This window comes from Microtus pennsylvanicus, chromosome 7 (assembly GCF_037038515.1).
Source record: "Microtus pennsylvanicus isolate mMicPen1 chromosome 7, mMicPen1.hap1, whole genome shotgun sequence".
NCBI classification, from domain to species: domain Eukaryota; kingdom Metazoa; phylum Chordata; class Mammalia; order Rodentia; family Cricetidae; genus Microtus; species Microtus pennsylvanicus.
Window position 1 is genome coordinate 64673550 of NC_134585.1, and position 27781 is coordinate 64701330.

At 44.4% G+C, this 27781-nt stretch overlaps 1 protein-coding gene across 2 annotated transcripts in view; it reads right to left on the reverse strand.

Annotated features, from left to right (window-relative positions):
• Positions 1–27781, reverse strand: part of Ptger3 (prostaglandin E receptor 3) — a 63715-nt gene that overhangs the window by 32630 nt on the left and 3304 nt on the right. Inside the window, exons 2-3 of one of the 2 annotated variants that reach the window (XM_075981021.1) lie at positions 6050–6229; positions 1895–4822 (exon numbers count right to left, since the gene is read on the reverse strand). In XM_075981021.1, coding sequence (XP_075837136.1) covers positions 4703–4822; positions 6050–6229 — 300 coding nt within the window. In that variant the 3' untranslated portion in view covers positions 1895–4702. Of the gene's footprint in view, positions 1–1894; positions 4823–6049; positions 6230–27781 lie in introns of those variants that run through there. The other variant, XM_075981022.1, reaches the window with a different exon arrangement.

Genomic DNA, 27781 nt, shown 5'->3' on the forward strand with positions numbered 1-27781 from the left:
GCTCAGTTGTGGTAATAGAATCAGCACTGTGCTCTATGTGATACATCTCAGAAGTCCTCTTACTGTGCCCAAGGAGGGGATCGAACTTGCAATCAAAGCATTTAGTAGAAATTCTGTGTTTGAAGGACCCAGCCCGGGTAACTCACTCACTGACCTTTCTTTAGTATCCACTGCCTGTGTCAGAGATTGCCTTCCAAGGAAATGCATGTTCTGTATGTCTGTCATGGGCACCAGGCAGATGAGAAACCCCTTAAAGAATGGCTCTACAAGGGCTTCCCAGGAAATGGTGTCCTTAATTACAGAGACTCATATCAGCGATCCCTTGTAAGACATCAGAATAGATGTCGGGGCGTCAACAGAAAGACAATACTCCTGAGAAAGTGTACCTCTTCTTCTGTAGGCTTGCAAGCTTACGGAAGCCGGTCAGACCACTCTGAAGCTGGTCAGACCACTGTGACCCAGGCATTGTTGACGTGGTGTTGCCGCATTTTTGTGCAGACACACACACACTCCAGTGCCTGGCTTCAGGGAACAGCACCACAAGGGACACAGACCCACCTGCATCCACTGTCCCTTCTTCAAAGCCCAGGTTTCTTTTGGGGTCCAACATGTCCCCATGGTTTAACTGGCAGAGCCCGAGAATAATGTTTCTTGTCCTTGTTAGGGACATATTGCTGGCATGGCATGAGTGAAGGCCAGAATGCTGCATAATAAGCCGACTGAAAAAGCCAAAAATCTGCCCCAGTGTCTGCAGTACCCAGCTGAGTGGCCTGGTCACTTCTGTCTGACAAATAGAAAGAGAAAGGTGGGACTAGTTAGAAGCAGTCTGATAACCTTGGAAGCTGTAAGTTTTGGGAAACGTGAGGTGAAAAGTTCTCTAAATCCTCTCTCCAGATTGGCAGAGTCTGCTTCTCCAAAACACAATGAAACATTGCCCATTGATTCACAGGGCTCACATGTCACGGTGACGTTGTCATCAAAATCGCTCCCTTCCTCCCTCTGGATTGTAAGTGCAAAGCCTGAACTAGAGTCTACTGCAAAGCGTGTGTGTGTGTGTGTGTGTGTGTGTGTGTGTGAGTCTCTGTGTGTGTCTATGCGTGAGTGCCTGTGTGTGTGTCTGTGTGTGGGTGTCTGTGTGTGTGTGAGTCTCTGTGTGTGTCTATGCGTGAGTGCCTGTGTGTGGGTGTCTGTGTGTGTGTTTCTGTGTGTGATTCTGTGTATGTGTGTGTGTGTGTGTTCTCTGTATCTGTATCTGCTGTCTGCCTGTCTTTCTCTCTCTGTGTGAGTGCATATATGTGCATATATGTGCATATATGTGCCAGGGTTGCATGTGGAGATCTGATGACAATCTCCTGGAGCTGGTTCCTCCCTCTACCATGTGGATCTCCAGTCCCCCTATCTGCTCAGCCATTCCACTATCCACCCCCCCAAACATGAATTTTTTAAAAAAAATAAATCCTGGTATTTCACCACCTACAGAGCTCAATGTGAGACAGGTACACTAGGGACTGTTAGGCAAAAGCTCTGATACGCACAAGGACTGTTCTTACCTCAGGGGCCAGTGTTTACAGCACAATCCACAAGAGCAAGGAATTTATGAATGAGGTTTTGTGTTAAAAACAGCGATCAGGAGGTTACAACAGAGAGAGAGAGAGCATACTGAAAATGTGGACAGAGCATCTCTCCAGTGTGGAAAGAATTAGTGATGTTCTGCACGGGGTTCTGGAATCAGAACCAAAACCGACCAGTCATTCCAACAGGATATGGCTGTTCCAGGACACTGGGTTTTTATCTGACCAAAACAGAGCAAGTAGGAAATCAGAAAGATACCATAGTCAAGAAGATATCCCAGACAAGAAAACATTCCTGAGATCCGGAAATAAAGACAGGGACATTTCAGATCACTTGTTTTATTTTCCATTGACAGACTCCATAAATAACAGGCATTTATTAAATACACAGACAAGCTGTCCTTGGATGCAGTCATAACTCTGATATACATCTCATACATTCATTCTCTGTCTACATAATATCGAGTATCGGCTGTAAAACACATGGAAGGTATATTTAAATACACTGCAGAGAAACACCCAAAAAGCTTACACAAGGTGGTAAGACGCATTTTCCTGCATTGCCAAGCATCTGGGGAGGAGCAGTGAGGAGAGTGGAGAACTCCCTGTTTGAGCTCTGCAGTGGAGCTTCAGGTGCCGATGTGGCCAGAACCGCACACCAGATTGTGGGATTGTGTCTGTTGGTTGTGAGCCGACCACAGTAATTGCTGTGACAATAGGTTCAGTCCTCCAACTCTTTCCCTCTTCCATCCCTTCCTCCCTCTCTCTCATTTAGTGATTATCTGAGTGAATAAGTTTATCATTTTCTTTTACAAAAACAAGTCCAGGCCACACCTCTTTGTTTTCATGGTGAGCAGTGTGTAAGGGTAAATGAAGTCCATTCCTGTCTCTGCCTCCGAGTCAGCCTTGAAAGACCAAGAATTTTAACTCTCCCTACTGTCTCCATGTTCTCCACCCGCACCCCACACCCACATGGCTCCCCTTTCTAAAGCACCAAGAATCTTGAAGAGTATGTAAATTGCATACATCTCCCCTGGCTTCTCAATAAATCTTGATTTTTCCAGAATCTAAAAACTATGCAAGGAAACACACACACCAACAAATGTAAAAGAACAAACTTTTCTTATTTCCGTCTCTGGTTTGCTCTCAATCCTGAAGTGCTATTGAATGACTGAATAATTTTTATGCTGGGAAACCTGACAGCCAGTGACTAATTTAGGGCCCCAACCAATAACACTGTGAAAACCGTTGGTAAAATAAAGGATCAGATCCATCTAAAGTTCAAGCAACAGGATACAGCCAAGGTGCCACCTGCCTATGAGTTTTTAGTCTTAATATATGGGACATCTTATAATATTTTGCTATAACTCTGTCAAGAGATCTTTTATGAGATAAAGAAGAATTAAGCAGAAATATGCATATGCTTTCATTTCAAAATAGTTTAAACCTATTGTGATTAAACATATTTGTTTAAAATATCTTGGTATACAACATTAGGCAAGTTTGATAAATCTCATTGCTTTGGTGTTGATGTTTTTTGAGATGCAGTCTCTGTGTTGCCTGGCTGGCAGGAAATCACCCCTTAAGCCAGAGTAGCTTCAATTTGGGGTGATCATCTGGCCTCTACTTCTATAGTCTGAGAAGTTACAGTAACACATTTTGCTTCTCCAACTGCAAAGTATTTGAAGATATTCGCTAAGTCTATTTTATTTGAAACATTAACTCTTTGTATTTGACAACGTATCATCTCTGGCATCTATGACATTAAATGAAGCCTAAATTCATTTGAAAACCATAGACACTTATTAATTTTAAATGTGTCTCTATATTTCATTCACTTGTTCTTTCTGTGTGGTTTTTTGAGATTCAAATGAATACTTTCAAGTTCAGAAAAGAGCTATAATCTATGCATGCATTCTTCTTCATGTGGATACATATGCATGACAAACCAGCTGTCTGGGAGTAAACTTCAAGGCCAGTTAATCAGACTCAGAGATTGAGATGCCACCTTCTGCCTGCAGAAGCCCCCTTTCTCCACAGCACATCACTGAACTCCAACCATCCCAAGCTGAGACTGTGGAGGATTTTTACTTCCTATCCAATGGTTTCTCAGATAACAAAACTTACAGTTTCTTCCCTTTCTGACTCCTTTTCAAGCGTGGTCAAAAACAGCCACTCATTTACTCCTGCTGTGGAACCCTTGGGCAGGAATGGGTTTCATAGCCAAGGGTACATTTCAGCCTGATCTGTGTTTGCAGCTTGATGTCCTTTTGCTAGTCGTCTCTTTACCAGCTGAAGATACACCTCTAGACAATTAATACAGATGGCACTGTACCATACAACAACACAGCAAACTTTTCTAAGGCCAGAGCTCTGTTTACTCAACTAAATAAGAAGCCATTTGCCTTAAGGCTGGACGAGCTGTAACAGATGTGTCAACTGCCCCAAGAGTGAGCAGAAGTTTTTGGCAGAATCTCATTCACTCGTAAACTGTACAAGGTTTATTGGAAAGTCCTATATTCCAGATGCTACAGTAAGTGAAAGTGAAAGGTAAGTCAGGGAAGCAGCAACAAAATTACATTTCACCATGCAAATCCAGAAGGTCTCAGAACACTCCAAAGGCAAACAAAGCCTCTTTTGGATACAGTTGTTTAAGGATGGGGGAGGATAATGTTGTCCTATACACTATGAAACATATCTAAGATTTTTATAACAAGGCTAGTATATATAGCCCTATATTTATGTCTTTATTTTAACATCTGGATCATGGAGCCATCCCGGATGATGTCAGCACCTCCACTAGAATTTATATTCTGTCTCACTTTTATGTGATCATTTAGACTAATTATCCTAATTCATCCAGGCCAGTGGGCATAATTGACCTAACAGATACACTATAGCAGTTACAATCAACTGTCATCCAGACTGGTACTAACCACAAAGAAAATGTCACTATGTAAGAAGCAGAAAGAAATCCCAAGCTTTGAAGAAACTAGGGAGCAATAAAGTACAAATCAAAATCTTCACATTAACTGGCAAAATTATTGAACTGGCAAAATGGTGGTGTGTGACAAAGAATAAAGGCAGTATATGGGATGGTCCTGTAGGAGCCCAGTCTTTGTGGGTAACTTTTAACCCTTCAAATCCAAAGCTTCTGGTTGTAATTTACCTGTGCCACAAGAAGTCACTAAGCCAAAAGCGCCAAGCCGTGTGCCCTTGTAGCGGTGTGAAAAGCCAATCCAGCAGCAGAACTGTGTAATAGCATTCACCCAAGGGCAGGGCAAGGGGGAAGAGAAGCCATCATTAATATTCCTATCTTAGAAGAAAGCCGGGCATGAAAACATCTCTATTTAGTTTCTATATTCCTATTGGCTCTACAATGAGAATTGGTATTTAAAGACCAGAGAACACTAGTTGGAACAGTTCTCAATCCAGTCTTTAGGTAGCATTCTGAAATGTAGTTTCCTGACTCTCATACATTAGCTATGACTCTCCCCTGGACTTCTGAGAATGCAAAATGTCTTTTTTTTTTTTTTGGTTTTTTTCAAGATAGGGTTTCTCTGTGGTTTTGGAGTCTGTCCTGGAACTAGCTCTTGTAGACCAGGCTGGTCTCGAACTCACAGAGATCCGCCTGCCTCTGCCTCCCAAGTGCTGGGATTAAAGGCGTGTGCCACCACCGCCCGGCCAAGAATGCAAAATGTATTCAAAGGAAAGAACATTCAGCAATGGGTGGACAGAAACTGTTGTATTTGGAAAAGTGGAACTTGTTCTTATTTAGTTAAGAAGTAAACTCCCTGACCAACCCAACCAAAAGTTAAGTTTTGTAGGGTTATGAGTTAACAATGTATTGAACAATATTTAATATTTAAATAGCATCAAAACAACATATATGTGGATACTGGATAGCTTATACACTTTTAAAAACACAACTAGATTCTTTAAAATTTGAGTGGAAAAACAGAGGAAGCAAAAGTCACAGAAACAATGATGAAAGAGAACACAACCAATGTTGTTGGACAAAACAAATCTCTATGACCTGGTCCCCTACCCAAGGGTTTACACTCCAAACTCCCCACACACAGTGTGCTTGGACAGCAACTCTTTGTACCCAAGTAGCTCAAGGTCATTTATCATAAGTGTTTCATCACATAAATAACCCCATATTCAGCCACAAATGGCAGAGACTCAAACTGCTAGACTGTTATTAACAGATTTTCCTCTGTTTGTATTTCAAGATTTTGGCACAGAAGGGATTATCTATGCTCCTCAGACCATCCAGCTTTATATCAAAAATTCCATTCCAAAGCATAAACAGCAGCATACCAGAGATGCCGCGGTCCGAGGGATATTGGCTGAAAAAGCTGTGTGCACATTGGCTATGTTCACTTTCATGGCCCTGGCTGTACGATTTCGTTAGACAATGAGATGGGCTGCCCTTTCTGTACATCGCTAGAGCAGCTGGAGACGGCATTTGCTACCTGACAGAACTTCCGAAGAAGGATCTTTCTTAGCAGCAGATAAACCCAGGGGTCCAGGATCTGGTTCAGCGAAGCCAGGCGAACTGCAATGAGGAAGGAGTTGCACTCTCTCCCCTTTCCCATCTGTGTCTTGCAGTGCTCAACGGATGTTTGATTGAAGATCATTCTCAGCATCATTATCTAAGAAAGAAGGACAAACAGTTGCTGTCATGAAGCTTGACAAAGTCACAGGCATCTCTGCAGAGTACATCACTGAAGGAAGTCAGGACAGAAACTCAAGCAGGGCAGGAACCTGGAGGCTAAAGCTGATGTAGCGTCCTCTGACATCACATTTGAGTGGTAGCACACATAAGCCAACATGCACTTATATACAACACACACACACACATACACACACACACACACACACACACACACACACACACACACACACAAACCCTTGCTGCTTATCCACTTTTCCCCTATGGCTTGCTCAGTCTGCTTTTTTAAAGAACTCAGGACCACCAGCCCCGGGATGACTCCTCCCAAAGCCACAGGATTTCCACAACGCAGGGTACCATCAGGATAATCAAGAGGAGCCCCAGTGAGGGCCCAGCATCCATAGCGTAGCAGAAGCCAGAGGCCTCGGACCAGACCAACGACTCTCTGAAATGAACACTTGCGAGTAAGGATACATGGACAAATGGGTTTATGTGTGACTCACTGTGTTTCCATGACGAGATCAATTCTTTCCTTCTCTCTTTTCTCTTAAGTGTGGTGGGGGCGGCTGCAAGGGCAGAGGGTGGATACAAAGGGACCGGGAAATGAATGGGGTGGAGACACATGGTGTGAAAGACACAAAGTCTAAGGAAAATGAAATAAATGTGGCTGTGCAAATCATAAACATGTGGCTTGTGTTCTCTGCTCACAGGACGCGTCTGTGGAAGCGACCTCTCTTGGGGTTCATCATGCTGTGGGTGTTCTGTTGGAATGTCCCAGATTCAATTAGACATTCCTTAACAATAAGGCTCCTAGCCACACATTCTCTTTCACAACACTTCAGAGTCTCCCCTACGCTATTGCCTCACCCTGCGCAGCGCCTTTCACTCTGACCACCGTCTCACCCTCGTCCAGGCCCTCACACACACGTTTAAGTGGGAGCAGTAAGGGTCACCGAGGCTGGTCTGGCCACGTAGTGAATGTCTGTGTTTTCTGGAGCTCCTGTCTGTAGCATCAACACCTGCTAAGGTGCTGGACCTGGTCCTTTGGAGAGGCAACTTAGTTCTTAGATGAGATCGAGAGGTGGAGTTGTTGTGTGTCATCTGTCTGGCGTCCCGCCGCCTTCTGTCCTGTCCTGTCCTGTCCTGTGCTATCCCTGCCTCCCATTGTTCCCTCCCCACACTGTACTGGGATGGGGGAGTGAGAGGTACCAGGTCCTGTCCTAGCTATGAGGGTGCAGCCTGAACTGAAGACAGGCATCTGTAAGACAGAAAACTGGCTTTCATGAGGAACTAAACCAGGAAGCTTCGGGACCTTGGAGTTCCCAGTCTCCAGAACAGTGGAAAAACACACCTGTCATTTAAGGTACAACATCTTAAACTGTGGGGTTGTGACCTCATATGAAAACTGGTGCAGACATTGGAGATTCTTCAATAAGCTATTAATAATTTGCCTTATGACCCAGCTGTACCAAGCCTTGGCATACACCCTGAGGCCTCAATATCCTGCTATATAGGCACCCACAGACACCCACTTATCCATGTTCATTACTGTTCTACTCATAACAAGAAAGGCATGAAAACAGCCTGTATGTCTGTCAACTGATGAACAGGTAGTGAAAAACATGTTAAATATCCATGATGGAATTTTATTTAGCCGTAAAGAGAAACTGTTATTATATTGGCAGATAAATGGAAATGGAAAACATTATACCAAGTAAGGTCACCCAGGCCCAGAAAGGCAAATGCTGAATCTTCTATCTTATATGAGGGTCCCAGCTTCAAATCTTCATATTTATGTGTTTAACATGGAGTACTGGTAATTACCAATAACTAGAGAGGGTGTGGGAGAGTGGGCGAGTAAAACACTAGGGATATGAAGAGGGAAGGAGATGATGCAGAGGGAAGGCAAGAGGGAAGGGGGTCACACAAACTAAGGGGTGTCTAGAAGAAGCATAAGTGTCCTAAAATATATAGTGTATAGGAAAGGGTGTAGTTGGAGCCACCTCCACAGAGGGCTAGGGGACGATATTCCTCCCAGAAACCACAGTTACCAAAGAGCCCAGCGCCAGGTGCAAGAAACTTCCCGATGAGTTGTTGCTCAGGAGGAGCTGTCCCAGAAGCCCCCCCCAAACAATCACCATCCCCTGGGTTATCGAGAAGAGCTTGAGGACTTATTGATAAGGATACCACTTGCTTTGGTCACTGCCTTTAGGAAAATCAAGCAACAATGTGGCTTCCTGGCCAGACTGGCTGCAGTCCAGGGATGCCCACGTCAGATTAACCATGTCAGAGCTCTGGGACAAAGCCCTGTGGCTTTTGAGCTACCAAGTGTCTAATGATTTGTTAGAGCAGCAGCAGAAAATTAATACCTCCATCGTGCTGAGAAAAAACGTGGAGTGAGGGATAAAGCTTGTTTACGGTCTTCGTTTTCTCAGGAACATTTTTTAAGCGCTACAAAGGTAAAACACAATCACAACTCCTGCCTGAGTGACCTTGGTTTCTATGTAGACAGCAGACACAGATGAGTGTGTGCTATTCAATGGTGTGTGGGTATTCGGTTGATTAAAAGCTTTACAACTGCTCTTGTATACTCAGTTGTTTTTGCGACAAACATACCAGCCAGTCCTCATTCCCCTTATTTTAAGCAATTGCAAAGTTTTACCTACTTCTTAAAGAACCTTATAAAGTCCAATCATCTAAAATCCAAATGTATTTGGCTACTACCTGTCTTTCAGGAATTGTTCTAACCATATTATTTAAAATTGCTTGCGGTTATATTTTCATTTTCTTTTATAAAATGAAGTATCGCATTTCACAAAGTCCTTCCTATAATCATTTTTAAATTTATTTTATGAGGCTAATAATTTTAAATCATATTTATAAAGTTAACCTAGGTTCCTTGTATCTTAAACTGGTTAGTAGTTGGTAATTTCCCACCGGCAGTGCAGTGGTTATAAAATTATGAGTACATTCTCTAAGCAATAGCTGGCACCCAGGCAGGCGACCAGCTCTTCCCAGGAATCATGTGCTGGAACCCATGGATAATTGGAGTTGAAGGCAGCACCCACAGTGCTCCATCTCCAGCTGACTGCAGACAAGGGAGCAGGGCCTCAGATGTCACCTCTGGAATAAGAGTGCCGGTTGGCATCTGCTTGTCGGTTTCCTTATACTCAAGGAGCGAATCTGTGATGGTGATATTTTTCTTAAACCGTTCAGACTTTGAGAGAAAACTTTGAGTATGGATCTACGACTTCTGGTAGAACCAATTGATGCAGTTTTGCTCTTTGTACAGGCGAGAAGGAACACAGAAAGCATATTCATCTCATAAAGAAGGGATTTTATTTTTTCTTTTTAACCAAATATATATATGTGTGTGTGTGTGTGTTTGTTTGTATTTTATATACACATGCATATTGTATGTACATATATATACATAGGATATGCACATATATATGTTTGAATATATATGTTTAATCACACACACATATATAAGTATATGTATGTATGCTTTGATCACTGCTCTTTCTGAGCAGCCACACATAACATGGGATCTGGCCAAGGGAGTAATGTGGCAGCATCCAAGGTTCTTTGCCTCTCCCTAGTGTCAGCTGGAAGAAGAAATCTCTACACTATAGATGTAGGAACAGAACAGAAAGAAAGCAGTGACTTTTATGTTCATCCCTGGCCACAGCCAGGTGGGATTCTTGCAACAATTTCAAGGGAAAACAGTCTGCTCCTACCCCATGGCCCTGCTCTTTTATGGAGGTGAACGCAAGCCAACAAGAGTAGTCTTCATATTCTGCACATGGATTTTACTACTCTGAGAGAATTTCAGAACTAACCCTCATGGTTCAATAATGCCTTGCCTTGAGTTGTTGGCTAATTGTACCATTGAAGATGACAGATGAGCACACCCAGACAAACTAATTTGCGTAGCGGAGATTAAAACTGACAAGCTGGTCTTAGGCGCCATGATGGGACATTTACACATCCTTGCTTCATTCCTAATGTAATTCTTTAAGAGAAGTTTCCCCGTAAGCGAATTTTTATCTATGATGTTTTGCTCTGGGTTCAGTTGGGCTGCAGCAGAGCAACCTGCTCCACTGGAAATCCCCTGCCCTTTGATGCACACGTTGCGCTGTAAGACACTGAAACCAGTTTGGGCCGTTTCAAGCACGTAATTGCATGGTGTGAAGGATTGCTGGAGAGTTGGGAAAGAGTGATGGCTTCTCCAAGCTGCCGCTCTGCTCTCTAGCTGGTTCAGGTCGCCTCTGGGTCCCACTCTGCTGTTTCTGGAGCTCCCCTTGCAATAATCACAGCAACACACCGCTCCCAAACACTAAAAACAAGGTTGGCAGTGCCCCCACCATTGCCAGCTTCAGGCGCATCCTCTGCTCTCTGGCTTTTGCAAACCACCAGCAGGACTAGAGACCCTGTATGCAGCCATCTGGTTGGACACTCTCTGATTAATTCTGGAAGAAAGTTGGAAGACAAAAGAGAATTGATTTGGAAAAGAAAATAAAGACAAAGGAAGAAGCCATGAAGTGAAAATCAATTCCTCATGAGAGAAACTTTACATCTTTGGAGTAAATAAAGGAGAAATACAAAATCCAAAGACTGTAAGTGAGGATTCATGAAGCTATGGGAAAGGTGGTCTCAGGAGCAGAACTGTAGGCAGTAGGCTGCCCAAGAGTTAAAGTCCTTTCATAGGTCAGATCCAGTTCTGATTGCAGCTCAGGACAGGCAATTAGTTTGGATCACACAATTCCCCTTCTCTGATGCAGGGCTCACATCTTTTCCTGGCAATGAACTTTCAAAGGCGACAGCAGGGAATCATGTTGACCTTCAGCCTGCACAGTGCACCTGCTTCCAGCCCAGAGTTCTGTCCCAGGCTTCTACAGCAGAATCCTTGACATTCAGAGACAGCACAGTTCAGGAGAGGGGACATGCGGGAACAAACATGTCATCGTGTCCTAGTTCCTTTTTTATTGTGATAAAGCACTGACCAAAACCGGCTTGGGGAGGAGAGGTCTTACAGGTCCCAACCCATCGCCAACAGAAACCAGCGCAGGTGCTCAAGGCAGGAACCAGTGAGAAACGCTGCTCTGTGGAGTGGCGCTTCAGGTCTGTTTCCAGGTTCTTGACTTTCTTATTTCTTTAAATATAATTTAAATAAAACCAAAAATATTTAACTCTGCCATTGCCCACCCAAAGAAACATAGTCGTGCTTAAAAGAAAGAATTGAAAATGTGGGTTAATTTAATATGCAGAATCTTGACATCAACATAAAAATGTATAATTTTAAAAGCCTAACTTTGGAAAAGTAGACACTATGTGTGTGTGTGTACGTGTGTGTGTGTGTGTGTGTGTGTGTGTATGTGTGTGTGTGGTAATGTGTGTGTATGTGTGCCTCTGTATGTATGTGTGTGTATATGTGTGTCTCTGGGTGTGTATGTGTGTCTGTGTGTATGTGTGTCTGGGTGTGTGTGTGTTTGTGTGTGTAGGTACAAATGTGTCATGGTTGCATGTGAAGGTCAGAGGAGAACCCTGGTCATTAGTCCTTGCTTCCCGTTTTGTTTCAGACAGGTCTTTGTTGATCAGCCTTGTGTATCCCAGCCAGCTTTCCTGTGAGCATCCAGAAATTCTCCATTCTATGCCTCCCATCTCACTGTGGAGTGCACATCACTGGGGTTGAACACACATGCTCCTGTGCCTGGCTTTTCCTGGATTCAGGGGATCTGAGCTCAAGCCTTCACGCTTACCAAGCCCACCGTGATCGCTCCGGTCCTGAAAATGGCTTTCGTTGGGTACATAATGTATCTGTGCTCTAACACTGCCATTTAAAACCAGGCTTTGGAGACAAACAGCATGGAGAAATATTCAGGGTGTGGAAACAGAAGACACGCTGCGACTGTAATTAATAAATTTCTGTGTATAGAAACAAAGTGTTAGAAGGAGTTACCAGTGAGCAAGAATTGTTGATTTCTATTATCTTTTCTGTGTTTTTGTGGTTTCTCAAACTCTCTACAGCAAACGTATTATTTTTATATTTAGAATACTAGTGTTCAATTTAGAATATTATTAGATTACTTAGCTCTATAACCTAGTCTAGTAACCTAGTGAAATATTAATGCTTGATCCTGCCTAAAACCATAATGTGACCATTTTTGTTTGAATTATATGCAGCCAATGTCTGTATAATTTAACAATTAATAGGAAAACACTTTAGTTTGTAAAAAAAAAAATTGGCTTAGCCAATGTATTCATTAGGATTCACCAGGGCAAAGGACTTTTTCTGGTACATGTTGGCGTCAGTTACCACCACAGCATACTAACGCATCTCTTCCCGTGCTGTGGTCATGGATTAGTGATTGGATTTCTTTTGCTTTATTAATTGTTTAGGCGAGGTGGACTGGTCAGCAAGTTCCAGGGATCCTCCTGTCTCTCCCTCCCAGCACTGGAGCTACATACAGGCCCAGGCTACTGTGTATGTCAGAGTGGGAGATCTGAACTCAGGTCCTCTTGCTTCAACAGAAAGCATTTCACCAACTTGAGCCATCTTCTTGGCCATTGGTATTGCATACAAAGGGATAGGTTTACTTACAGCATTTTCCAAAACTGTTTTTTCTAACCTGATTGTACAACACCATTATTTAACTTTGTGTCAAAAAGACAGGGTCTACACTGTGGGACACCTCATCTTACAGGAGGATGTAGGTAGACATGGAGTCACCTCTAGGTTCACAGTTCCACCTGCCCCCCCACATCCATCCTCCAGGGGCATTGCATAAGCTGACCCTGTCTCCCCTCCAGGGCATTTCTTGTCTGTGCTCCTGGAACACCTCCATCTGGAATCCAGAACATTTCACCCCACTTTCTAAGTCCCTCAGAAAAACAGAATTTCACTCTATTTTGAATTTCCAGCTACCATTTCAACATGCCTTGATTTCTGCTGACCCTTGCCTTTGGACCTTAGAACATGGGTTCCTAGTTCTGGGAAGTCCCTCCTCCTGCTTTGCTTGAGTAGTTTTGCCTCGGTTCTGTAAGGATGCGAAACACCAGTCTATCTGGCAGGCCAAAAGCCAGCCTTGCTGTAGCCCGAGTCGAGGCTGATACAGAACCCTCTGACTCTGTTTCCCTTTACACTTTGAACCTTTTCTGATGCCGTTTGCTTTTTTTAACTGGTCTATTTATTTTAATTGTAAAAACATTTGTTCATCAACAATGTTTTCAGATTCCTGGCGTGTGAGTGTTTGAGTTTCAGGAACAATGATTCAGTATTTCCAAGTTCTCAGAGTTTTCAAAATTATGACATTTTACATATTCTCCTGACAGTCTTCACTCTCTATAATTTGTATCGCTAAATCCCTGTTTAAAGAATGAAATACACTATTTGGAAACTTTAGACATGTGGTTCACGCCTTTAATTCCAGCACTCAGGAAGGCAGAGGCAGTTGGATCTCTTTGAGTTCAAGGCCACTGGTCTATAAAGTAAATTCCAGGATAGTCAGGGCTACTTAGAGAAATCTTGTCTCAAAAAACAAACAAATGAAGAATAAGGGGGAGGAGAAGGAGAGGAGAAGGAGAAGGAGAAGCAGAAGGAGGAGAAGAAGGAGAAGTAGAAGTGTCATTTGGTATTTCCATACAAATAGTTTGTCACAGGGGGAAGGAGCCACTTATTGGTTCCTGGCTGCCCAGCCAGGATATATCCACACTGTTTGACCAATAGCTTAAGCGTATTTCTGGCTAAACTCATATCCTAAACTAACCCATCTCTCTTATTTTGTATATCGCCACATGGCTGTGGCTTACCAGGTAAAATTCCGACCAGCGTCTGTCTCTGGCAGCTCCATGGCGTCTCTCTCTAACTCTGCCTTCCTCCTCCCATGCTATAGGCCAAGCCAGTTCTTTATTCATTGACCAATAAAAGCAACACATAGACAGAAGGACCTCCCACACCAATAGTAAACTTTAGGTGCTCATGGAAACTCTTGTTCGTTTTTCAAGAAATCTGACTTTAAGACATCACTTAAACTATGATCAGCACTTGATTTTATACCAGGTTTGAGAAACTTAAGAAAGATTAAAATGCTATATTTCATAGAAGATGGGCATTTTCAATGAATCTTCATCTATGTTTGCTGTCTTGGTGAGTCTCTCTCTGGTCCATTGGCTTACTAGAGTTAATATCATTTAGTTCAGCAGCAACATAGCCTTCACACAGAAGGTGGTACAAGAGGGAGACACTTATTCTCCAAAACTCTGACTCCCCCAAGGATCCTGCCATGAAAGCAAAGATCCATCACCTGAGTCCATTATCTCTTTCTCTCCTTAGAGATGGACTCTGCCATCCATTCTCCCCACAGTACTTATCCTCTCAGGACAGAGCTCAAGCAGGCAATTACAAAACTATCCTTGCTATTATCTCAATGACAATGCTTCTGGAGAATTTGTTTTAAGTTGTAATGTCAGTATTTTCAGGAATGGCTTTGCAGGACTAGGGGATAGAAGATTTGGACATATCTGACCCTGCGCAAGCAGAATTTCATATAAAGAGACTTATAGAATAGAATACAAGCAACTGATGTGAGCTATGCCATGCATTTCAGCCTTCTGGTAGACTCGTCTTCAATGTGCCTGAATGTTAATTTCAGCATGTATTGATTCTAAAATGTACTGAGATGTATCCTGGTCATGGGGATGTGTTTAGGTCAGGAATGACACACTGACCAATGAACAATAGCAACAAAATCCTCTAAATAGTCGGCTGTGGTGGTTCATGTCTTGAATTCCAGCACTTGGGAGACAAAGACAGGAAGACCTCTGTGGGCTAGAGGGCTAATATATAGAAAGTTACAGGAAAGCCAGGGCTACAGAATAGACCTGTCTAAAAAAAGAAGAGGAAAAAGAAAGAAAGAATTCCCAACTTTCAAAACCTTTACAAATAGTTTAATTCATCCTTGATAGTTTATATATGTACATAATGCATTTTTATTGAGTTCACCCATTGTCCTCTCTCACCAACTCATTCCAGGCCTTCTTCTTCCTAACAAGTCTCTGCCCCAATTTCATGTCTTTTTGTTTTGTTACTTTGTTTTGATTTTTGATTTTTTGAGACAGGGTCTCTCCATAGCCCTGACTGTCCTGGAATTTGCTCTATAGACCAGGCTGACCTCAAACTAACAGAGATCTGCCTGTTTCTGCTTCCCAAGTGTTGGGATTAAAGGAGTGTGTGCCACCACCACCCAGTTTCATGTTGTTTTATTTAAATGGCCCACTGGGTTTTATTAGGATCACTTACATGAGCATGGGTGTGTTTCTACATTATCCATTGAGATAAAGTCCTTTACGGAACCTGAAGCTTGCTCACTTTGGCTCGGCTGGTATCCAGAGAGCTTCAGCTATCCTCCTGTCTCGAACCCCATCCCTATCCCTGGGGTCGCAGACACACAGTCACACTGGGCCTTCTACAGGAGTCAACCGCAGATCCCCAAATTTGCACAGCAAAGCTCTTGTGCCATGAATCATCTTTCCAGCACAGATTATTCAGTTTGGGAGATTAGCGGAGACGCCTATGCTAGCTACCCTCTGCCCATAGAAGGCCATGGTTGCAGCAGATAGTGACTAGAGCAACATTAGAGCTAACCCTCTCAGCCTCTGAGAAACATAGAGCGAACCTTGTCAGCCTCTGCTGAGAACCACTCTCCATCTGCCGTCTTCATTGTTCCCTATTACTGAATCTCCCACTCTTTTGCCAGCCCCAGAGCACCTTTCCAGACCTCCTCTTCATTTTTCATTTTGTGGATTCCAGGCATTGGGACAGCTGTTTTCTATTGTTCCCATTGCTGCTTCTAATTAAGTCCTCCCTGTTACAAAAGTCACATTGTTTCTCCCCTGCTTATCTATCCTGAAGGTATTTTTGTCTTTCTAAGAGCTTTGATTCCATGTAACAAATTGGAAACATTAGTAACCACTACAAAAAAAGTATACTATTGTTAAAGTGCTCATGAACCTCCGGTGGCAACTGTACGGTCATTCTTTAGCACAAGCCCAATTAGTGCTTTGGAATAAAAGCTGTGGTTTGGGTCACTAAATACCATTTATGGGGTGTAGGCCTTAAAGCATGCTGTTTAGTCAGAAAATTAAAAAAAGATGAAAGTATTGCTGCCGTGTTTCAGGATTAATACCAATATTAAAAACCACCCAGTACAAGTGAAACTCCGAGTGGGGATGTGTCGATGATCTTTGACTCTAAACCTTGCCTCCTTTCAGGATGTTGCAACCCCCTTCTTCATTTATCCCGCAGATGGTATGGAGTGGCTGCTGTGGCCACACAGATACATCATCAGTTATGCTCCACTCTTAAGCAATTTATACTTTATAATGAGCCAGAGAAACACAAGAATATTGACAAGAAGGAATCTATTGTAGCTTGCTTGCTAATTGCAAAGGCAATAAAGCTAGATAGGTTTGATATGAAGGCTGGCTTTGCCTCTTTTTTTTTTAGCTTTGTGACCTGAAAAAGTACCCGAGTATTGAAATATTATTTCTTCATCTGTATACATGGTGTGGTTGGCAAGACAAAGAGAGGCTGTGCCCAACATGCGTAGTTCTGGCCCTCAAAAGCAAGCGCTGGCCAGCAGAAGGCGCTCTCTTCATTGTCAAGGCAAATACACCTGCATCTAAGGAGTAGAGGGTGAGGGCACTCCAATCACTCCCCAGGTTTAGGGAAGTGCCCTGTTTACTGAAGGAGGAAGAAAAACAGCTGATAGTTTGGAGGATTTGGGAAGAGGAAGAGTTCATATGTGTCTGTGTGTGAAGATGTGTGTTATTCTTAGAGCTACAAGTCTTATGAATGAGGCACGAGACAGGGTTTCTCTGTGGCTTTGGAGCCGGTCCTGGAACTAGCTCTTGTAGACCAGGCTGGCCTCGAACTCACAGAGATCCACTTGCCTCTGCCTCCCGAGTGCTGGAATTAAAGGCATGTGCCACCATGGCACAGTGGAAATGGAACCTTTTAACGGACTACTGATAGATAAAACTTCCATCACCCTCTACAGGAATTTTCAAAATACGTTTCTGAGAAACCTGTGTTGCTAAGACTATCATTGGTTAACAAATTGCTGGATATCCCAGAAAGTCTTTAATCACGGTGGCTTGCTGGACTGGACAGGTTTTGTGATTTTATTTCACTGTATTCTTCCTGATGAAGTGATCTGAAAGTGTTTAAGCAAGCTAATCATACAAGGACTGATGAGACAGGGTGTACAGAAGTGTCTGGGCCACTGATTGCTGGACGTTTGATCCAGAAAGGACTGTAATTTGAAACTTCATGAGTGCAGTTGAAAACCATGGGAATGGAAACTCCGAACTTGTCTTTGTGAAGGTTAAATCAGATACCATGAAAGGCAATTCCCTTAACCTGACAGAGACTCACTCGGCACACAAGAGTCTTTTCTTCCTGCCTTTGCCTCTCTTCACGGTGCTCTGCTAACATTAGCATTGTAGTATGTGTATTGCTAATGTTTCTGAGCGTTGTAATAGACTCGGTGGTAGAAAAGAACTCTATTATTATCCTATTATTGTGATATACACCCTTTAGGAAATTTCCTTTTCCTCCATTCCAGAAACAGAGGCAGGGTGCCTGGTGCTTCTGCTGACCCCTTGGCACGGCCATGTCTACCCCAAATCTTCAGGAATGCTTGCTAATCAGCAGTGTGCGGCAAACATTGTCTGCCAGGGGAGCCTACACTGTCAACAGCAGCCCAGCCTCCTCCAGCTTCTTGCTGACTCCCGAGTCCCACATCGTCCCAAGATTCCATTGTTTGCTAGCTAAAGCCAAGTCCAGGGAGGAGACTGGGGCTCTAAAGCCAGAAGATTTTTCTGTCTCCTGACATTGATCAATAGCATAATTTAATTGGAAGTGGATGCCAGAGGGAAGAGCTTCAGAATTTCCCTCATGTCTTGTGTAGAACAAAAGTTAACGTTAAGAAATTTACTTTTGGATCCAGGCTAATCTTGGAGGAGGCCACTATCCCTAAATATGCCATCCAGAACGCTGGCCTTGGCACAGCCACTAACGTATCAAGAGAATACAGACTACAGGATTCTCTTTGTGAAAAATCAAGAACTTTTCTCCTTTACTGGCCTCCTCTCTGTGGCACATAAGGATTAGTTTTGAGCATTTCTAGGCTCACCGCTGACCTCTTGATAAACTCCACTCAGTTCAGGAAGATTCTCAAGCTGAACCCCTTCGTCATAGATTTGCAAATCTCATGCAAGTCTTTGAAGATGATGCGGGGTAGTGAAACATTTTGTCATCTCTCTGTCTCCTGGCAAAGAGCAAAACATAAGGGGGGAGGGAGGGAGAAGGAGAGAGAGAGAGAGAAAGAGCGAGAGAGGTCTATGGTGTTTAAATGGTGCTTAAAGATGACATAGTCACTGAAATACTGTATTGCTGTGGAAACAATAACGCTCCACTTGCAGACGGTAAATATAAGCCTAGAGACTTGAAGCTGTAAGCGAAGCTGAGGTTGGCTCCTGAGAGCAGGGACTAAACTGGGGATTTGGACACTTGGCAAGGTACCAAAGTCAGAGATACATGAGGAAGGCTGTCTCCAGCCACTTCAGCAACTGACAACCCTTGCTGTTCCTGGAGCCAAGCTTGTGGCGTGGCTTCTAAGTTTGCCATGTTTGCCTAAAGCGTTCTCAATAGCTCCTGCTGTTTGCAGTCTCACAATCCTGATTCGAGATGTATGGAATATGAACCTGTGAATCATCCCCACTTGGAAAAAATGGGTGATCCTGACAGCTAGCTTAATCACAGATGCAATGAACAGTTCCAGCTGAGGTCTGGCTTGCAGATGCACTCAGTCTGGACCTTATGCGGAGGAACAAGTGTCTTAGGACAGAGTATGTTTTGTAAGTAAACTGGGCTAGCCTGTGTGTTTCTGAGGGACTGTTCTGAGTCAGGCATCAGAAGGGGAACATCACCCTGCCACACACACACACCAAATACCCAAAGGCTTAGCACCCATGAGCTCTCAGGGAGTGGAAAAGCCCTTTGGGGAGAGCTGGCCACCTTCCCTCAGAGGCCCAGCGAGGTGGCATGGGCTCAGCTCTAGTCAGTCAGCTGACTGGGAGAGAGGAGCTGAAGAGCTGTGGTAATTCACTGCTCACAAGCTCTTGTGTATACGCCACCTCCACTCCATGCCTCTCTGCTTCTGCTGCCCCCGCCACCTGGACAGTGTCCTTCTCACTGCTTTAACTACCCTCGTCTTGCTTTCTGCGGTCCGGTCCCCACTACTGCCACCTAAACTCCATCTCCTGGCTTCAACCCTTCCAATGGTTCTCAGTTCTTAGGCAGTGTAGAAGTGAGCCCTCCACTTTGGTCTCAGTCCAGTCATGATAGCTTTCTCCCTCTGGAACGCACTGAGGAAGAGTGCTCCCCAGCCTAGAGCTCTGATTCCCAATAAAAGCAACCAAAGCCAGGGACGGGTTTATCTCAATTCATGATTTAAGGCACCGTTCATCACAGTAGGAGCACATAGGGCATCAGGAAGCGAGCACTGGCCATCCAATCACTCCCTCCGTTTCTCCTTTTCATTCAGTTCAGGACTCCAGTCCATGAGCGAGAGCTACTCACATTCAGAGCGGGTCTTGCTTCTTCAGGAAAAACTCTGGGAATACCCCAAGGACACACTCAGAGTTGCGTCTTCTAGAAGATTCCAAATCCAATCAAACTGACAATGAAGATGGACCATCATGCTTTAGTCTTTCCAGTCTTTTTGGTCTCAGCTTAGACGTGACTTTCACAGACATTTTCCCTGAAAGCTCGGCCCAAGAAGTCTTACTTCCTACACTCCACGTGGCGTGCCTTTACTCACCTCTGTCACAGTGAGTGGGTTCTCAGCTCCATTTCATGAAAGTGACTATGGAGAATAATATCAGTCTCAAGACAGCCTCAAGTTTCTCCAGAGACCCACAGTAGAGGCTACAATTCTACAAACACAAGGTTCATGGGGTTGCTTACCAGGCTGTAGAGCAGTAACTCACACACAATTGATGTGAGATTCCCCTTTGCATGCCGTGAATATGTTTTATTACCATTGGTTAATAAAGAAACTATTTTGGCCTATGGCAGGAAAGAATATAGCTAGACTGGAACACTAAACTGAATGCAGGGAGAAAGAGGCAGAGTCAGAAGACACCATGCAGCTAGCTGCCCGAGAAGCCAGGTGTGAGGACAAACCACGAGCCTCGTAGTAAAATACAAAATAACTAAAATGGGTTAATTTAAGATGTAATAGTTAGTAATAAGAGGACTAAGCTAATAGACCAAAGAGTATGTAATTAATATTAAGCCTCAGAGTGGTTATTTTGAAAGCGGCTTCGGGAGCAGGCAGGCAGAGAATGCCCAGTGCAGTAGGACCAGCAGGATGGAGCAATATTTGTAGCAATGCACAACCAGTGTGAATGCCTGCAAACTGGAAGCCTTGCCCAGAGAAAGATCCCCTCTTGGGAGGGGATCCCCAAGAGTCATGTCACTTTCGGGCAAAGCTTTGTGAGGAAAACAAAGCCATGTACTTTAAAAATGAAGACAGTGTACTCTCCTGAAGTCACATCTACAGTGTCCAGAAGGGACTGGGAAGGAGAAGCTATGGCTTCATCTGGGTCGCCTCTTTATCTCAAAGGAAGATTCTGCTCTGAAGCGCTCTTGGATTTTTCCAGTTTGAACCAGCTGTGTCCATTTCCTTCTTGCCAGGAGCTGGGGAATGTGACTCAGAGTCCTGTGTTTAGGTGGCTGGAATGCGTGTCCCCTACTCTGTGCATTTCTCAAAAGGACAGCTCTTCCAGTCCAGGAGCAGCTGCCCTGGTCTTTACACCCCACACTGTCAGGTCTTTGCATCTTACCATACAATGCCCCAATTGCTCAACCTACAGCAACAAGTGCTGAGGATTCTTAATATGAAAAGAAAAAGTTACCTTTGTCCTATAAAACCAAGGAATAGTATCCAAAACCAAGGGTGAGGGCAGATTCTGAATCACCTGGTTTAGAGCAAAGGAGATTTTTCTAACAGAAAGAACAACCCAGGAAGCCCATGCTGGCTGAGTGGGCCTGGCCATGGCCTCCCAGCTTGATCTTAGCTCCCTTGCATCTTTTGAACTGCAGGTATTGATGCCCACCTCTTGGTGGAGGTTGTAAGACGTTTGGAAAGTCTTTTGTGCAAACCATCTGGCACAGTGCTCAGGTCTGATAATTCCATTTTATTCTTGAAAAGTAGCAAACACTGTCTAAGGAAAGGCATTCAGGCAAAGCTTGATTTTCACCAAGAATATCCCAGAAAGAGGTCAAAGAGATGCTTGGCTTTCCTATGTGGTCTCCCTGAGTTCTGGGAACAAAGAAGCAACACAACTTACCCAGAAAGCAATGGGGATTCTCATTCCTAACTCCACAGCCACCTGCCAAGTCCAACTTGACCACGGTGTGTCTTGACATTCCGTGACTTGGTTTCCCCACTGCTGCCCCCTGTCATCCACACTGTGCCAAAATGACTCTCCTTTCATCTCTTAAAGAAACTCTTAAGGGAAAAGGGATTCCTCTAATTGCTTTCTCTGTATTTCTCTATCATCAGACTTGAGGGCAAGGATGTCAGCCTCTAATGCACCAGGGTCTCCTCCGTCCTCAGTTCACACCACTGCCTTACTCAAAGATCTACAAGGCTGAATGTGCTAGGTTACAGGAATAAGTATAGCAGTCTACCAAAAGCTTCATGAATGAAGATAATGTGCGAACCTTACCCTTACCACCATGGCTATGATGGAGTTGAGCAGGTTGCACTTGAACACCATAATGTCTTTACAGGGACTACGACCTGATAATGCCTCCTAGAGCTGGGTAGTTGCCTAACCCTGCCTATATGAAGTAGCCTCCTGACTGCGTATCTCACTAGAACCATCAGTGTGTGTAGGGGGTAGTAAGTGTTCATAGATACTCACAGAGAGACTGGATAAAAGAGTGTGCAGCCTTGTCCCTAACATGTAGACTTCATTGCTTCTCCCTCAGAAATATGCTAGACATCTTCTCCTTTGTGCCCAACACTGTGCCCTTAGCAGGGACACATCGGTCTCTTTAGTGCCACAGGAAGTCAGAACTGAAGAGAAGGTCAGAATGGAAAGCGATTTTGTCTTACTGGTGAGAAGAGGGAAGAGCAGCAAGATAAAGTGGCTTCCGACGCGTGACAAAGGAAATAGATGAGTGCTTCTGTGGGCCCCTGCATTGTACACTGGCCCGGGGCTGCAGGGGAAATGAGACCTCTGTGATCTGCCAGGAGCCTGGACAGATAAAGTAGCAGGCAGCAAAGAGTTACCAGGGGATTTCATACACAAAGATAGTCTCCATTTTGAGGATTTCCATCAAGGCATCTTGTCTTTTAAATTTCTCATTCTCAACTTGAACAATGTACCTCTTTCCCCCCTCCCAAAATTTTCTATTTGAACATGTACCTCTTTTTCCTCCCCAAATTTTCTATTTATTTCTTACTTATTTATTTTGAGAATTTTATTGTTTTTGTTTTTTGAGAGAGACTACAGTTTTTTCTTTTTAACTCAGGCTGGTTTGGAACTCACAGTAATGCTCCTGCTTTTACCTCCCAAGTGTTAGGATCTCAGGTGCGAACAAAGATATCTGGCTTCAAGTTTGCAAGCCTCACACCAGTAACAGCAATATACCCTCAACTGTGAGATGCACTTGGTCTTCAGAGACACAAGACATGGCAGTCATAAGAAATCTACTTTTCAGAAACATCACAAAAGTAACAGAGCGCGCATTTTTAAAACTGTTTTTTTCCATTAATAATTGCTGAACACAGTGTGTTTTATGGCATGGATTTTGCCAAAATTAATAACCACTTTCCTTCCTTCCTTTCTTTTTCTTTTTCTCTTTTTTTCCCCAGAATTAGGTGGTAAATGATCAAGTTTACTTTTCTGTGTCTGCTTCTATTTTTCACTTTTGGTCCTTCACTGACATGAAGTCTGCACTGGTGAAGCAATGTGTAACCTCTTAGTTAAGAGATCCACCCCTAAGAGCCCCTCCTCCGGGCTGCCTTCCAGGGACTATCTGAGTATACCACAGAACATGCTTTCTCCGCTCTGCAAATGATACCATGTACTGGAAGTGCCTGGTCAGCACCAGAAACAGTGAAACTCGAGCTCCCCACACTTGGTTAGACTTAAGCCTCATGCTAATTCAGCTCTGGGTTTTGAGTCAGCAGAGAGGCTCAGTTTGGCCTTGCTGCCTGTGGCTATCTGCAGAGATATCTCTACAGGCTCCACCCTGAGAAGTCTGCAAAAGAGCCTGGCCTAGACAGCAGCCAGCTGCACAAACTGAAGTCAGGTCTGTGTGTAAAGAATCCCTGACTAGAGAAATTCCCAGGAATCCACAAGGATGGCCCCAGCTAAGACCCTAAGCTATAAAGGAGAGGGGGCCCGAACTGGCCTTGCCCTGTATTCAGACTGATGAATACCTTAAATATCCATAAAACCTTCATCCAGCAATGGATAAAAAGAGAGGCAGAGACCCACATCGGAGCCCTGGACTGAGCTCCCAAGGGTCAATTGAAGGGTGTGGAGAATAAAAGTATGAGCAAAGAGGTCAAGACCATGATGGTTACACTCACTGAAACAGTCTATCCAAGCTAATGGGAGCTCACCAACTCTAGCCAGACAAGCATAGGACCAATCTAGTCCCTCTGAATGTGGTTGACAGTTGCCTGGCTGATGGGGGTGGGGTGGGAGATATGTGGAGGGATTGGGAGGAGGGGAGGGAGTGGGAACTTGGATTGGTATGTATACTGAAAAAAGAATCCCTGACTATAAAAAAGCCCCACAAGGTGTGGGAACAGAGAACGCAGAAACTCACCTCCAGCCCAGAGAAGGCTGCTGAAGCAGGAGGGTGGGCTGCAGATGAGCCCTCCTGCTCTCACAGGCATGAGGAGAGCACAGGGTAGTGGCGACCACTGTTCCACTAGAGAGGCAACTGGACTCTAGCAAGCTTTAAGGAAAGGGAGGTCCTGACAGCTGTCCGGGGACAAGAGAATAAAAGGGGTTGTCGGCTCTGGATGTAGCGAGAGGAAAGGGATCATGAGCCACATGACAACTGTCCGGGGATGAGAGAATGAAAGGGGTTGTCGGCTCTGGATGTAGCGAGAGGAAAGGGATCATGAGTCACGTGTGCAATATGTGCGCAGAATTCAGCGTTTCTCTTTACATGCAACATGTGTGCGCAGAATTCGACGTTTATCTTACTTTATATGCAACGTAGGTGCTCATAATTCAGTGCTTTTCTTACTTTTGTCTCTTTTTGGAAATGCTAGATTTTCTATCATGTTTTCTGTTTTGTTTTGAGTTGTAAAACACGAACACCATATTTTCAGTTTTGCAACAATAACAATGATGATGATGTCCTAGAAGGCAGGATATTGAAGTGAATGCTGTCATTCAGTGAGACATCGTGGTGACATTCTTTATGGAAGAAAGCCACCAGCTTGCCAGGCTCAGATTAAAGCACCACGCACTGTATGTCTGCTATTTCACACGCGCCTGCCTAGCTTTTCATTACAATCCTGTAAAATGGGCTGGCATTCTTATCCCTGTTTCAAGGTAGAGAAAGAAAGGAAGGAAAATAGTCCTACAGGTAGGTGCCAATCACTTGCCTGAAATGTGCCGAGGAGGAGCATGAAACCAAGAAAGGGGAGAGCTCCTTTAATAGCGGCCTCTCACTGGCTGGATCCGCAGCCCGAGGGGATCTGTGGAGTGGGCGACAGGTGGAAAAAGAGGGGACAGGGCTCTATGTGAAGATAGCAGCAAGCAAGTTCTCCAGCTATCCCCATGTGCCCCACTGAAGAAGCCGCATGCTGTCCTTCTGCCGCACCTTGAAAGAGTGAACGATTGCATTCCTGCATTACTGTGGTATACTTACTTAGGTTGAGACCTCGGGAAAACCACTTGCCATCTTTATCTATGGAAGTTGGCATCTCAGGGAGAAAGTGGGAATTTAAGAGCCATGGCTGGTGGGAGGACGGTCTTATCTGCCCTGTTACCTCCAGGATGAGGAATCATGGGAGGGAGGAGGCAGCCTCAGAGCCCAGGTGGAGACATAAAGCAGACACACCCCCCTCCCGCATGGTTATAAAATACCACACATGCTGAAGGTCTGGATGGCTTCCTACTGCCCTGGAGGGCAGTGTTAGGGCCGAGAGGGGAAGCTCTGCCCTAGCTGCTTCCACAAAACCCTGCTGCACCACAGAGCAGCCCCAGGCGTGTTCCCGACTGTTAGCCCTGTGTGGCTGACCTTTGCAGCTTTGGTGAGAAAGGCTGGTGGCTCACAGCTCTGCATTCTGTGGACCACCCGACTCCCCTCAGATGCTCAAGGAGCACTGAGTTGTTGCATTCTCACAAACCCCAAATTTAAATGTCTACATCTTTCAGTTCTGATTTATCTCAATCTTTTGGTTTTATTGGCCTCAAGCTGCAACATTCAGAGAACCCCCTCCCTCCTATGTACTCAGCCCCATCGGCACAGCATGGAACCCAACTGTCCCTTGTCCAAACTGCAAACCTTGATGCACTGAATGGTATTTCTCCCAAACAAAAGCACTCAGCCCCGAGAATACTATCCTAGCAGAAGGGCCACCTCTATGCATTGCAGATCAGAAGGTTTAAGGCTTCCCATGCTGTGGTTAAGGCTAGAATTCCCAGGCATCAGGCAAGCAAGCAGCAAGCAAACCACAACCAAAACCGAAAGTAAAGTCAGAGGTGGTGTCCTGGGTCACAACTCTGGTTCTAATTCCATGGAAGATGGTCACTGAATTTTGGTGTTGCAGGAGCTGGGGACAGTCTTAGAGCACTCAGGCTGCTCATAAACCCCTGCAACAACGCATGGGATTCCATCCAGGAAGCAGGATCTTCTTTTCCTTTAGCTAACCAGCCTTCCCGCTCAGTCTATCCTAACAATAAAGTGGCAGCCAGCCTCACCATCTTCCAGCCCGCGTATATCCACAAACCAGAGTCCTGCTAGTAATTGTTTTCCCAATCTCCACACACGGGGTTCTGCTGCTTGTCACCCAAGGGGGGGGGGGGAGGTCTTCATTCTGCCATCTGGGTACAAACTAGTAAGTTTGGGTCTGGGGAGATTTTACATGCATCCTCTTGATCTACTGTGCACACCGTCCTCACTGACTGTGCTTCTGGAAACACTAAGGTCAGCACGAGATTAAGCCATGCCATGGGACCTCTGAAAAAGGCATGATTCCCGCCTATCCTGCATCGTGGTTTTTTAGTTGTTTCACCCATAAGTGTGGAAGTTTACTTCTCTGAGAAAAAAAAACAAGTTAGGTGTATGGGTGTTCTGCCTGCACACACAAATACACACACACACAGAGATATATATATATATATACACACACACACACACACACACACACAGAGAGAGAGAGAGAGAGAGAGAGAGAGAGAGAGAGAGAGAGAGAGAAAGAGAGAGACATACCAGTGCTCAGAATAAGAAAGAAAGATGGGGGAGGGAAAGAGAGAACCAAACAGTATATTATATTGAAGTAAACCCTAAAATGCCTAAAATGTAATGAATTTTGAGTACTCTCACTTCATAAAACAAATTATAGCCAAATCTTCCTAAGGTGCATATCTGAATTTTTATTTCTCCCCGTGCACCATCCAAACATGGCAGGATCTACAGGTAGAGATAATTTGGGGTTGGCAAATATTTTTACATGCTGTAGAATCATATTGCCACCTAAAATAATCTACTAAGTCATATATCTCTTGTTATCTTATTAAAACAAATGCCAGTTAAAATACGTCTCTACTGAAGTATTCCTGAGGATGTGTGGACATCGAGCAGCAGTGTGGCTAACCCAGGAATGAGGACAAACACTTCCAGGCTTCCGTGTCCGGCCCCAAGGCTGAGGATGAGCAGCTGCTTGCTCATCAGACCTCATCCTTCATAGCATCCGTAGCTTTGGGTTTATTGTTCTTTAGTGGCTGCAGTCACATTTCTTTGGGGATATCAGGCTACAAAAATATAAAGTGTCTTCCTGGCCTTGTCTGAACAGCATCCTAAGGGTTCCTGTGTCTAGGAATCTGAGGATCATGTCAAATCACTGGACTACTTGGTGGGCATGGATCACTAAAGATTTTTAAAAAATTGTAATCAGTCAAGAGGTCGCCGAGTCAACTGGCTGATGCCAACGAAATGACAGTTTGATGCCCACTAATACAGACTAAATGCAACCCCGTTACCCAGCAGGCCACTTCTTACTGATTTCATCACCTTGACGGCTTCACGTCTCGTAATATGCAAAGCTTCTAGGTGGGAGAAGCTCTGTCCTCCCCTAGGACATGTGTGGTGGTAAGGATCGGCAGCTGCGCCTTGCTCTGGAAGGGGACAGGCTGTTTATTCTTTCCCTACAAGATGCCGCTTCTACTCTGTTCTGTAACTGTAACAACTATTATCAGA